The sequence below is a fragment of the Ciconia boyciana genome, chromosome 6 (assembly GCF_034638445.1).
Source record: "Ciconia boyciana chromosome 6, ASM3463844v1, whole genome shotgun sequence".
NCBI classification, from domain to species: domain Eukaryota; kingdom Metazoa; phylum Chordata; class Aves; order Ciconiiformes; family Ciconiidae; genus Ciconia; species Ciconia boyciana.
The window spans coordinates 11,720,951-11,734,772 of NC_132939.1; the positions used below are offsets into that span (position 1 = coordinate 11,720,951).

At 40.2% G+C, this 13,822-nt stretch overlaps 1 protein-coding gene across 5 annotated transcripts in view; it reads right to left on the reverse strand.

Annotated features, from left to right (window-relative positions):
• USP47 (ubiquitin specific peptidase 47) overlaps positions 1 to 8,419 on the reverse strand; it is a 61,556-nt gene extending 53,137 nt beyond the window's left edge. Inside the window, exons 1-3 of one of the 5 annotated variants that reach the window (XM_072864939.1) lie at positions 8,223 to 8,366; positions 1,951 to 2,014; positions 1,021 to 1,125 (exon numbers count right to left, since the gene is read on the reverse strand). Coding sequence is in view for 4 of the 5 variants with exons in the window: in XM_072864938.1 (XP_072721039.1) it covers positions 8,223 to 8,261 (39 nt within the window). In the remaining variant the exon portion in view is untranslated. Of the gene's footprint in view, positions 1 to 1,020; positions 1,126 to 1,950; positions 2,015 to 8,222 lie in introns of all 5 variants that reach the window. The other 4 variants (XM_072864938.1, XM_072864936.1, XM_072864937.1 and 1 more) reach the window with 4 other exon arrangements.
• Positions 8,420 to 13,822: the final 5,403 nt, after the last annotated feature.

A 13,822-nucleotide genomic window follows, 5' to 3' on the forward strand; every position in this document is an offset into this window, starting at 1 on the left:
CCTTAGAAATGCTTCTCCAGCAACAAAATTTTAATTAAAAAAAAAAATCAAAACCAAAACCAACAAGTGTTTGTCACCTCACTGAAACAGAGTTACATGCCAGCTGTTAACTGTCACTCCTGTAAAATGCATATGGACGAAGAATTTTTATAATACATACACACTTCAAAGTCTAATACTTCCATCTTTCTAAACATGTCCAAAAATAACACTATGCCTCAGAAATAAAGCGTATGTTATGAGGCTAGCATTTACCTTTGAGAGTTTGTTCTTACTACAGTGGATTACTGGGTCATTTGTAAAAAGCATTTATAAAAGAATAGAAATGACAACCAGAAAAAGTTGGTATGGGGCCAGAGATAAGTACATGTACCCAGGGTATTCAAAAGACTACAGAAAAGGATATGGTGGAGGGGCATGTGTCTGGGGAGAGCTGAACTAGAGATCAAAACATTTACTTTTCAGTTTTACAGAGGCTATTTTCCATATAAGTTCTGCATTTTAAAAGACTTTAAATATGTCTTACTTAAGAACATCTTGAAGAACCAGTCTTCTTACACATATCTCCTAATGGGCTTTTAAATATGGTAAATTAAGGTGATTCAAGATTAACTACTTCCCTTAAAAATCAAACGTAGCAACTGTCAATAACGAAAGAGTACAAATATTTCCTGGTCATGCCTACAGATCACACAAGAACTCTAACAAAGTTTCCTGTTATTAAATTAAAGAAATTAAGCAGTAACAAAGAATACATCCACAGCAGTAACAGATTAAGAGAAAACTATATAGATTTTAAAACTCAACCACTGGACATTTTGAGTATTTCACTCTCTTATTCTTAAAGGTTATAATTTCAACTGATTGTATTATCTTTCATCCTATACCCCTGAATTGTTTAATTTCCAAGGCTTTTTGTAACCAGGCTAAAATAATTGTGACAATCAAATGTAAATGAAGTTCTATATATTTGCAAACTATCTGCCAGCCTCTATACATTCATTACAGTACAAACTTTACATTCAGATCTGAAACAGCCTCATCTTTATATGGCTTCCTTTTGTTTGCATCTTGTCTCCACCTTCTTAATCACCATGCTCCTTGTTTTTCCTTCAGAAAAAAAATCTGAAAAAAGGAGATGCGAGAACATCATGAGATACTTATTATACTTTCATATATTAACCTATAATCACATCATCTGTTTCCTATGGAGTCACAGAAGCAGTGGATGTGCTTTCACACTTGTCCTCCATTCCTTCAAGTACAGAACTAGAAATTTATTGAAACATTTTCCTATGCTGCTAATATTCTAAAGGACTTTCTGCTGGATTGTTACAAATGCAACATTAGCATAAAAACAAATTAAAGTCCGAGCAAAAATAATAAGAGTTTTCTCTTTTTGGACAATTTTGAAATGAAGGTTTACTTCACTACAAAATCACCAACACAAATGTATGCTAAAAAATTAAATTTTTTACAGTTTAGAGATTAAGAGATGTGAATAGAAGGGTAATTTTTAACTTTTTAATAACTCTCTAATTTTAAACTGTCCACCTGCTGCTGGGGAAGGATAAAGAGAAGCTGAATAGCGAGGTGGGTCAGCACGAATTCTTTGTGTAGTTCTCTAGCAACATCGCACAGAATGAAGGATAACAGTTAAGAACATAAGCACCCGTGAAGCCTGGGCATAAACTCTATCCCCTACCACTACCGCAAAGGGCTCCAGGGACAACATGGAACTCTGAAGCACAATGTCTCCATAGAAGGTATAGATATGACAATGTATATATGAGGAAGGACCTAGAAGATTTTTCCATATATTAACTGATGAAAATACTTTATTTACAGAAAACAGGTACTAGTATAAGTTGCTATATCTGCTCTTTTTTCTTTTCCTTCAGTCATTGTTACTGATCTCAACACAATACCTATACAGATCAGTAAACATACCTGCCTTCCATTCCTTTAGCTCCTGCAGCACTCTTCCAGACTTCTTCAAAAATGCTGTTTACATCTGTTTTCAGACATTATTTACAGTGAAAACTTTCATAGTACATCAAGTATATGTCTCACAGAGCTTCAACATTAGAGCATTCACAAATCCTATGGAATTCATGCATAATAAATGTTACTTAAAAGGCTTTTATCACATCTGATTATTGAGAAGATATACCTGAACTGCAGCATGATAACCAGTTCTAAGCTATTCACAGAACTGCCAATCTAAAAATAATCTGTTGTCATTTTTCAGAAGCACCTAAAGTATCGTTGTGGTCACAATCTCAAAGATTAAATTGCATTGAGTGATTTTTACCAATTTTACCCCTTAATTTTTTTTAGAACATGGCCAACGTCCTTTTTAGAAGTTATTTCATCTGACGATGCTGTGCAAGACCATTTGTTCAGTGCAAGCTGATTACATGCCAAACATTTCAAAAAACAAAGAAAATACTACACACTTCACAGTGGCTGCAACTGTGATCAGTTGGTTATCATTTCATCAGAAGTTTACAAAAAAATTTAAAGACTTACTAGTATTTTCAATTATCGGTTCTTTAGTTACTAGTGGCATTGTTTGGGGAATATTTTGTTCAAGACAAAAAGAAAATAACAAAGTGCTAAATAGGCAGCTCACCTGAAGGTATACCACATTAACTCTCACAGAGATAAAGTGTAAAATATCAGCTTTAAGTGTTCACAAACGAATAAAAAACTTTTTCAAACTGAATAAAAAGGCTGAATATGTATATGTAACTCAATCACTCAATTCTCTAGAGACGTAACTTTCACACTTAGTTTCTTACATAAACCCCAATACATTTTCAAATAGAACAGAAAGAGTGGAGCTGTGACTGGATATATGAACATCTGTACATATTTTAGTGCATTGCTGTATCAATTGTACTGGGGAAAAGGTTTAAAATACCTCCCCCCAAGTTTAATTCTGACAGGACTAAAACATGTAAGTCAAAGGTAACACAAAGTCAATGTACGGGTCTATTTCAGTAAGTGTCCGCAAGTTTTAATCTTATATTAATATCAATACATTCTATCAGCAAAAGGAAGTTGGATAATAATGATTTTCATCAGTATTTGTGTGGTAGGACAAGTCATATTTTAAAACTATGACACAAGGCTGTACTGATCTAAATCCACAGGTACTTAGCTTTTAAAAACAACAGGAAATAGAATTAGTGGACTTTATTTTAAAATAGCAACAAACAAAGCACTAGGAACTTTTCTGTTGTATACTGAAATGCTGAGCTCAAAGACAGTGTAGAACGTAACACTGACAGATCTTTAAAGTATTCTCTGCCTCCAGATAACTACTTCACAGCTTAGGAAAAAGTTCGTTACTAGTTTAAAAAACACCGTGTAGCTGCACAAAAAAAATAATTAAGGATTATACTTATACTACTGTACTCATCTGATTTAGAAACTTTAATCACCAGTGACCCACAAAACACTACAGAAAACTGCATTTCTTGTTTGTGATGACGTTCAAAATGTATTACCGCAGGAAAAAAAAAGAAAAAGAAAGTGATATATGTTATTTAGTTGTCAGATTATGCTACTGAAAAGTAACTTTACCTAGCAGCATTTAAAGACTGAGGTTCCAGTACCAAGTACCACCTAAGAGGTAGTTGGTACCTCTTAGGCAAAAAAATTTCACCAGATGATCTCAAGGTGCTATTAGATAATTATCCTGATCATCTTTCTTATACTACAGATTAAATACCCAGACGTATATAGCAAGGAGAACTAAACTGTGACTGAGAAGCCCAGTGGCAGAACTAAGCAGGGAAAAATCTTGCATTCTACTCTCATACCTTGAATTCACCAAACTAAATTACTACTTGAATATCACTCAGAAAGTGTCTGTTTGCGAGGAACAAGTGACTTGGTGGAATTCAGTGTGGATTTTCTGTTTGTTTACTAAATTTGATTTCCAGAATATCTGCTCAGCCAATGAAGTAGTCAGTCTCTCTATTTGTCACAATCATACCTTTATGTTTTACAATGGAGCACACCAGAAGGAAAGCAGGAAAAACTGATAAATTACACAACCTGTAACCACTTGTAGAATCTCTTAACACACAGGAATGAAAGAACAAGGATGCCACCAGCACTGAAAGGAACAGCATCCCTTTACTAAACAGAATTGCAAAATACCTTAATCAGATTCTTGCTCTTCTAATGAAGAAGTCAGAGCAATACCCATCAAGAAACATATTTTATTTGTTCAACGCAGAAGATTAAAATGGATTAATTAGTGTAGGGATGAAGAGACTCACATTAGTTAGCTGAGAGAGAACTCGCACTACTTTTGAGTTAATGGCAACAAGTACAAAGCATATATATATTTATTCTGACAGGTGTACTTTGGATAGTTCATGCTGGAACACGTTGAGAAAGTATCTGCACAGCATTTATTTAATTAGTGGCACAGACACTTCAAAAACCTCATAGCAGAACATACTTTTTATATTCTGACCGATTCTGGGCAATATTCACTAAGTTCTGATACATCTTGATTTTCAAGAAAAGACTTAGTAAAGTTCACTTACATTACCAGTAAACAAACATATGCATCTAACTTTCTCATCAACTTGTTGATTAGAAAATTTTATTATTTTCTATTTGAGGTAGATTTGCCCAAAATAAGTTTCAGGTCTACTTTTCCTCTCAGAAACACTGAAAGCCATAGAAGTGTTTTCCCTTCCAACAGCACCATTTTCTACTTATTTCCATTATTATCTTACTTATACTATTCCCCCTCCCTCCCCCAGGGTTACTGTTTTACTAGACTAATAGGGAAAAAATTGACACCTAATAGCAAAGCAATTTTTAAAGCACATGCTTAGCCTTTACTACCAGGGTACAGCAATGTCCTGTATGTTACTCAATGCCTTCTAATTTATTGCATATAAAAGACGACTAAATTGAATGACTTATCTTTCAGATGAAAAGGAATTGAGGATTTGAAGGAAAAAGAACATAGAGCAGTTCACACTGAACCCCAAATCTAGTGAACAGGGATTCTCATTGTCCCCACCATAAGGAATTATTGGTCACACAGTTACAGAAACAGTTGGGAAAGCATTAGGCAGTGGTAGGGATGCAAGAATGAATTTATTAAATGCCTGTAGAACTTGGGCAAAAATCTTAATATAGAAAGAAATCCCAACACTGGGTTATTAGAAACTGCTTTAATACATCTGTTCCAAACGAAAAAGAAGTTTATGCCAAAGTTATGAGCAAGAGAAAATAACAAGGCCCTGATTACCTGTACTTTAGAGATGCAGCTGAACCTATGCAATGTCCAGAAGAAAAATTTTCATAAGAGACTAATAAAAGATATTCTAAGTGCAGCAATGAAACTACTAGTATTTTGTATCCATGAAAACATGCTATTACTCTTTACAAAAGCTAATGAAAAAATCCATGCAATATACTTTAAAAACAGCAATCTAAGCTCCTGTTAGCATACACAGATATATACACACACAACACAGACTGAAGACTTATAAACAACCTAATACCTATCTTACCATTCTTAAAACAGAGGCTGTTAATGTTATAGATACCTCCTACTACCACATCTACCATGGCATCACCTAAGCTTGTAGACACAAACCAAAATCTTTTTCCCATCCACTCCTTTAGATGATTAGTCATTCCCCAGATCGGCCTAAAGCAAACAACATTGCATTTCTTCTTGCTCTTTTACACTGGAATGCAAAGGAAAAATACAGTTGTGTACTCATCTTTAGCAGACATTGGTTCACATCCCAGTTTAATCTTTGAAACAGCACAAGACAGTGAGCTATACAAGCGATACCACTCAGCCCATTGGGAAGGGACAAAAACCATGAACTGTAATCCTTTATCCACCCCTAAAGGGCAGAACTGAAACTCCAAACGGTCTGCTTTGCCTCCAGCTGCTGATAATGGCATAATAGAAATATTTAGGAGAAGGCTGTTGAGAACTCAGAGACCTGGAGAATTCTGTTTACCCATAAATCAGTGTTCTCTGCAAAGAGACTGTTAATGAATCTCAGAAGGACTTAATGTGAATGCTGTAGCATAAGATTTGTTAAACTTCCTATCACTGAAATAAAAATAAGTATATACTGAAAAACATTGGAAAAGCTGAAGATAAACTTCTATTACAACATATATATATAACCAGATCAGTCTAACACAAATAGTTAATCTGTTTTCCTCCTCAATTTGATTTTTCTTATATTCTGTTCAGTTTCGTTTACTTACAAAATGCATAGGGACACAATAAAGAACTTGAGAAAACTTGCTGAGAAAAAGCAATTCACACTAGGGTTATCAATGTACAAAGTTTATAGATTTCACATTGTATGTTTAAGATATCCATAGATATAATAACATGTATTCATCTTCCTTTACCCATACTTCCCCTCCCTACAGATAAAAGTGCATTCAAAGTCCTAGTCCAATGAGTCAGTTAAAAATACACATCTGAATCATACATATATTCTGAATACAACTTCAAAGCCAACAGGGATACTATTAATACGTATAACCAAAGAAACAGCCTCAGCTAACTGCTTTTATTAATCACCTTGTCTGTTCCAGTTAACTACAACTAATGCCACAAGGTCTCTCCTGCCAGCATACTTTATCTCAGTGTTTGTTTGTTTTTAAAATGAAATATTTAAGTATACTAGCTACTATCTTCTATCCCTGGTCTTATGTTTTTTGAGATTACTTTTTTAAAGCAAATATTTAACCACACTAGCTACTACATGCCATCCCTTGTTTGAAGTTTCTGGAGATTTCTCTTTCCTGTAAAAAGACTTAACATAGTCCTTTAAACCTTTGGATTTCAAGAAAGCAAATAAAGCGGTAAAGTTTACCTTTGTCCTACATACATCCTGTACTTACCTGTACAATTGCATGCACAAAAAATTGTTTCTAAAATTCTGTATTGGTACTTGTTTCACAGTTATGCTCAAGGATATCATTTAAAGATCATCACTTCTTTTTGCTAAACTCTACAAATTCTAAGTCCTTGCCCCACAAAGCTTCCTGTAAGAATACACGATGGAACAGGTAGATGTAACACGCCACTGACACTTAATGAAAAACAACAGGAAAGGTTTGAGTAGTTTATCAGAATGGTAAAACTGTCAGAAAAGTTGGCTGAATATGGAAGCGTACCTGCTCATGAAATAAAAGTTTCTGCTAATACTACTCTACGAATAACTGTTTCCAACATTTCACGCCATCACTCGAAGACTCCTTGCCCTGAACAGTATCGCTCTTACTTGACACGTGTCATTTGCCTATCGCTGCAGGACAGAGGCTTAGCCTTCCTCTTTCACGCAGGCTCTTATCTTTAGCCTACGGACAGAAACAAGCCTTCTCCCTTCCTCCTGCAGCAGCGAAGAGATGAGGGGCCCACAATAAAGGAAACTCAATCCACTGCTGAGCCGGGCCACATTTTCTCCGGCACCCACCGCAGGCACTACCGCCTGTTTTCTGCAGCGCTTCGTACCGGCGCAGGGGAGGCACGAAGCCGCCCCACAAACTCGGCAGCGGGCCCCCCGGCTGCCATGTCGCACGCCGGCCCCTTCCCCCCAACCGAGGACGCCCTCGGGCACCCAGAGACCCGCCTCGCGGCCGGGGCCTGCTCTCTCCTCTGCCCCCTCAGCTCAGGGCCCTCACCCGGAGCCTCCGCTCCCCCCCGCCCGGAGGCGGGCTGCCCTCCCGGAGGGCTCCGCACAAGACCTCCGACACGGGCAGCAGCCCGGCCCGCGGCCGAGCGCAGGCGCCGCCGGCCCGGCCCCGCCGCCACGCAGGCCAGCCTCCCCGCATGCCGCGACACAGACAGGTGCAACTCTCCGGCCGCCTCCGGGGCCTTGCGCAGCCCAGGCTCGGCCCCGGCCTCCTCCTCCCCACGCCAGCCCACACGGAAAAGCTTCCCCTTCCCCCGCGCAGCACCATTAAACCCCGGCCCCCCGCGGGCCAAGGGCTGCCCGGCCCCCTCACAAAGAGGGGCCCTCCCTCCCGCCGGGCCTCGCACCGAGACAGCGATGCCAAGCCAGGCTGGGCCAGGCCTCCTCCACCCCCCTCCTCGGCCGGCCCCGGCACCCCGGGCCTCCCGCACGCCGCAGGGACCACCACCGCCTCCCCTTGCGGCGCCCGGCCCGAGGCTCCCCCGCCCTGACCCCGCTCCGCCGCACCTCTTTGGGGACGAGCTGGTTCTCCTCGCTGGGCACCATGGCCGGTGGCGCGGCGCTGGGCCCGCAGCAGGCTGAGCTGAGCGTCGTCGTCAGCAGCGGGAGGCGGGGGGACGCCAGCGGCTCATCCTCCTCCTCCGCCGCCGCCCCAGCCGGCGAGGGCAGCGCCACAGCCCCCACCCCCTCCGCCACCGCCAATCAATGGGGAAAATGGCCGCCGGCGCCGCTCTCGCGAGAGCCGGCCCAGCCTCGCCGCGCTCGCCTTCGCCCCGGTAGTGCTGCCGGCTCTGCGCGGCTGCCGTCGGCGCGCTCCCCCGCCTAGCGCCAGGCTTGCCTGGTGCCGGGCTCGCCTAGCTGAGGTGCGCAGTTATCGACTGCGTACGAGGAGCGGTGGGGGAGACGCAGCGTCCGTCCCGTCCGCTGCCGCGCCCCGCGTTCGGCGGCCGTAAACGGTGCTTGGCCGTCGCCACCCCCCCTCACGTTACCCTGCTCCCGAGAGCAGCGGCGGGAAACGCCGGCCCCGGGGAGGCCGGGATGGGCTTCAGGGCGGGCTGGGCGCGGGGGAGGCCCCTGCCGCCGCCGTTTGCCCCCTCGCCCCGTCCGTGGCGGTGTGGGGCGTCCCCTCCGCGCCGCGGGGCCCCTGGGCTTGCAGCGGGCGCGGGAGAAAGTAGCGAGTGATTAAAAATGAGTTGCAGTAGGTAAGTGAGGAGGTAGAGTGTCCAGAGATCGTGGCCTGCAGGGGCCGGAGAGAGGTCATAAGGGCCTCCCGTGGGCGTGGGGGCCTTCCCCCGCTCATGAGAGCAGGGCTCACCAGCTGGGCCGTTAGTGTGCTCAGGTGTGGGGCCTCTGTCCTGAGGTAATGGGAGGCACAGGAACCGGCCAGCCTGCCTCCCATCTATGTACACTACGGAGGTCTGCTTCATGCAGCTTTGCTGCTTCCAAGGGGCCCTTGCTAGAGCCAAGGGGCACAGGGGACGTGGGCTACGGTTTTAGTTTGTTTTACCCCCCCCTTTTTTTTTTCCTCACATCTGGATGTAATTTGCTGGTGCTTGGCTGTGGGGTTAGGAGACCAGCAGAAGGGGTGGAAGAGTAAGTGTGGCCTGATCCCACTAACACACAGGTGCTCTTCTTGGTGCCCAGAAGTTCTTTGAAGTCATACTGTGAAGTTACGCATGTGCTTGCTTCTCTGTAAATTTAGGTTTAATAGTGCATTTTCATGAAATACAAGATTATTTCTGTAACATCACTTAATTGTTGATTTTTTGTCTACAACAAGCTTGAATATATCTTTTCATGTCACCTAAGGCACACTAAAAGCCAAATGCTAATCACTAGAGTGAGTAAAATGCACATTAGAAGAAAAGTAATTACACATTAATGTCTGCTTGACTGCAACATAGTTTTTAAGTGAAGAACATTCGACTTGGCTGATGAAGAATGGTACGTGGTAGTTGTAAAATATTTTTCTCATTATTTTAGTGTCCTCTTGTGGAAAAATGCAGAACTGAGGATATTTTCTGGTTTCATGTCCAAGAAACTTTGTGTTTTGGGGTAATTTTTGAAACCCATTGTACTGAAGGTTATTGGAAATCTGTTGTGAAGATTTAATAAAATTAAATGACCTCTTCTACCCTTTCACGTTTAAAGTATGTAACTTCTTGGGTTCCTCTCCGTCACCATGCTTTCTCAAGGGTGAGATAAGTAGTACCTTTTGGAGTCAGGATATGTTATTAGTATTTATATTAGTATAGTATTTTAATACTTTTAAAAAGGCTTCAAAGTGGTCATTTCTGTGAATAACAACATCAGTAGTTGTATTTTCATCTTTCAAGTGTGCTATGGTAGGTGCTAAGTTTTGTTTTGGTTTTTTTTTCCCCAGTTCTGGTCCTTGAACTAAGCACAGAAATCCCCTCATTGAAAACTTACTCAAAGCAGTTTTTAAATGTATTTCTGACCTGGTTTTCATTACATAACTTCATGAGATCAATTTACTTATATAGTAAAGGTCAGGAGGTTCTTTGAGACAGAAGCTTTTGCCCTCTAGTTTTGAAATGTGTTGCACCTGAAAGCCCCTCACCTTAGACATTTGAGCTATAATATGATGAAATCAAGCATCAAGGCAGGAACCTGGGAGTCCCTTGCTTTTAATGGTACTTTGTTAAGCATAGGGTTGTGTAGAGCTACCCCTCTACAACAGGGAAAAGGCTGTAGAATAGTTGGGGTTTTTTAATAGGAAAGACAGTATGGAATTAATGAACTCATGTCTTTTAGAAAAGAGTTTTTTATTAATACTTATGAGCTGTGTTGTTGATGAAAAGGTTTGAGATTTAGTTGGGGTTTTTTTTGAGGGGGACTTTCGAGGTGAAGCATCTCAGTGTGAGAAGAGGTATAACTGCAGAAGGAATGAAAAATGGTATCAACATTTGTAGATATTTGAAGCAGCGCAGCTGCCTGGTGATATTCTGTTGCCCAGTGATGTCCAAAGATCCATAAGATTAGTGAGCAAGTACTTGAGTCGAAGAGCCACAGCAGAGACATAAGCTTGCAATAGAAGGCGATACAGTCATCAAAGCACTGGCTGGGAGCCTCCAACAGTGGTATGTGACTGATGGGCCTGGTGTTACTTTTTCTTTTCCTTTTTTTGGGGGACACACACACACCAGAACCTTTGGAACTTGGAGGATTCTTCCTCTGTTTCCTAAGGAATCCAGAATTCAGAATGAGCAGCTTTCAGAGATGTTACTTTTGAAAGTTCTTTTGACTTTCTAAAGTGTTATGTTCTTGTGGGGGTTTTTTTTGCTGCTATTTGTGCTTAACAAGGGGCAAAACTGTGGGACTCAATGACTTTAATTAAAATATATTGTTCTATTGGGATAAAGAGGTAGTTACCACAAATATGTGCCTACTAGATAGGAATCAGGAGTTTGTTTTTTAAAGAAATGCTCTGTTAGATCCTCCTGCCAACCTTTAAAACTGTGCAAACATCTAGTGTAGCATGTGTGCGTGAAACATCTTTAATGGAGTAATAATCTCTAGTTAATAATTAAATCTCCAGGAGCTTTTGTAATTTGTGGATGCTACAGTATTTAATCTCTTTCTGTGAGACTTCTTAAAGAGGAATATTCAGAATTCAAATTTCATGAAGGGAATCCTAGCCTTATGTAAAGACTGATTTAACATACCACAGGTTTAATTTGTTATTAGTGTGAAGAAGAAAAGTTGGTATCTCAGACTTAAAGTTATGCTGGATTTGCAGTTACTGGTAAATTTCTTGGGCTGTTGATTGTCAAACTATTGTTCAGAGATGCATTAATGAGTGTCACAAGTACTGAAGTGTGTCAGTTTTCAGTCAGTGACACTTGGCTAGTTTTAGTCAATGCAGTACTTATCACACTAATGTATGCATCGTATTAATGGAAATATAGTTGTGCAACATCGGTATGCTAGAGTAAATAGCAGGCCTTCATTATCAGAGATCATGAACTTTTAAATTAGTCTGTGGGAACGGGATTCCTCCCCCCCTCCACAGCCTGTTTAAAGTTTATGCTTTAATCATTTCTCCTTCTCTGTAAGAATTCACACACTCCTGTCCCAACACCCCATCCACGATTTGATGAATAATGAAAAAAGTTTTAAAAACTAAATGAAGGGAGAGCTGCCATGTAGCTCTTCCATATGCACAAGTTGTATGCTAAGAACTCTAGGGGTGCAAAATCTTAACAGGTAAATGTCAGCATACAAACTGATGTTGTCTTTCCCAAAGTAATATTATCCTACCTGTTTGAAATGGAAAACCTATGTAAAGAGGATTCTGTAGACTAATACCATTGATTTGGGATGTCTTCTCTGAAACACTTCAGTTTTGATTTTTCAATTAGGCTGTTGGTGGGAGATCCATTTCCTGTTTCAGAGGTTGGTGGTCTTATTTGTAGAGCCAGCATTGCGGTGCTTGTTTTCTTCTGTATTGTTCTGTTAAAAAAGCAAACAAACAAAAAAACCAAACCCACAACAAACGCCTAAAAACAAACCTGAAGTTTGCAACCCTTGGCAAGTTGCTAATGAATATCAAAATGATACAGCCATTCTATACTTGCCAGCAGTAGAAATGTAGCCAATGCTGTGGCAGTGTTCTTTTAGAGCTCTTCTGCATTGTCAGCACTTTTAAGGAAAACCAGCTGAAGGCCTCTCCCCTTTTCAATCTTTGGCAAGTCCACGTCTACTGATAGAAGCAGAGATGTGTGAAAGTTCAGGATATCACAGTGCAGCAATTTGTTGCACTGCTGGTTACTTTGCTGTTTGAGCCTCAGGTAACTTTTCCAGAATTACACAAGAAGTTTTGAAGCATTTCTCTGAAAATCTGCAGCCTACTGACTGCACCACACAGTCCTTGGAATAAGAAAAAAAAAAAAAAAGTAAAATTGGGCCTTATATGGATGGAGTGAAGGTAGGGTACAGGGAGAATTATTAGGGAGAACAAGCAGAATTAGTACAAGGTAAAGAAGGGACAATTACAGAATTCTGCATCTTTAAAGGTGCTTTTTGCTGGATTTCTATTTCTTTGATCTTATGAAGCAGGCCAGTAAAAGGCTAAAGAGCGAATTAAGATCTTTAAAAAGGGAACACTAATTATTTTTAATTCTTCTGTAACTGTTGTTAAAAAGGGGCTTTTATATTTTAGCATTTTGGACTATTTCTTGAATGTATTATTTTAAACTATTAATTTAAAGATAAGGAATCATTAAATAATTTTCTATGGTCTGTCTCTTAAAAAAGAGAAAGATTATAGTCTTCCATGTCTAAATAAGTGTATGCAGAATTTTAGAAAATAAAAAAATAAATTTCTAAGAGTTGAGAATGCTGTGGGAAATTAAAGCTTTAAATGGGAGATTTACTATGGAAAAATAATTCTTTTGCTTTAGAAAGACCATTGTAGTAAATAGTCTTGTAGGTCTAGTAGATAGGTAAGCAGCCCTCTGAAGTTAAACTTCACAAGATTAAGAAAAAAACTCAGTTTTAAGTTCAGTGCTAAACATTGTGTTCAAATAGTGTTTTCTGCTATAATGTTTATGAGCATGCAAGTGCTTTTCTGTCCTCTGACACTGTAATTCATGCCAAGACCTTTTTAATCAAAACCAGTAGAAGATTATTTTAATTAATTATAAATCAGCAGCCAAGATTCATTGACATTTTTGTTAAAGATTATCTTCTTACTCTGGTTTGAAGACACTGAGTGTTCAGATATTAGCTTAAGAAGTTAGTTTGCTTTTCCATGATAGCATTAATCTTATGTATGAATTCCCAAATGGGTTTGAAGCTGAAATTACAGTTGTAAAGAGAAATAGAAGTCCTGCAGAGGATTTTGCAGGACCATGGATTCCTTTATTAACACTGAATTCTTGTATCAGCTTGACTTAAGATTTTCAACATTGTGTACTTAAAACTACAGAGCAGTTTCTAGCATTAGTAGTCTAAACAAAACACAGTTCCAGGGTGTTTGACCTCTTGATGCACTTGTCAAAACCTTCCTGGTGTCATAGGGAGTAAAACACATGCACTAGCAGGCCAACTTCCACTTTGTGTGGTTGAAGTGTGGAAACAGATGT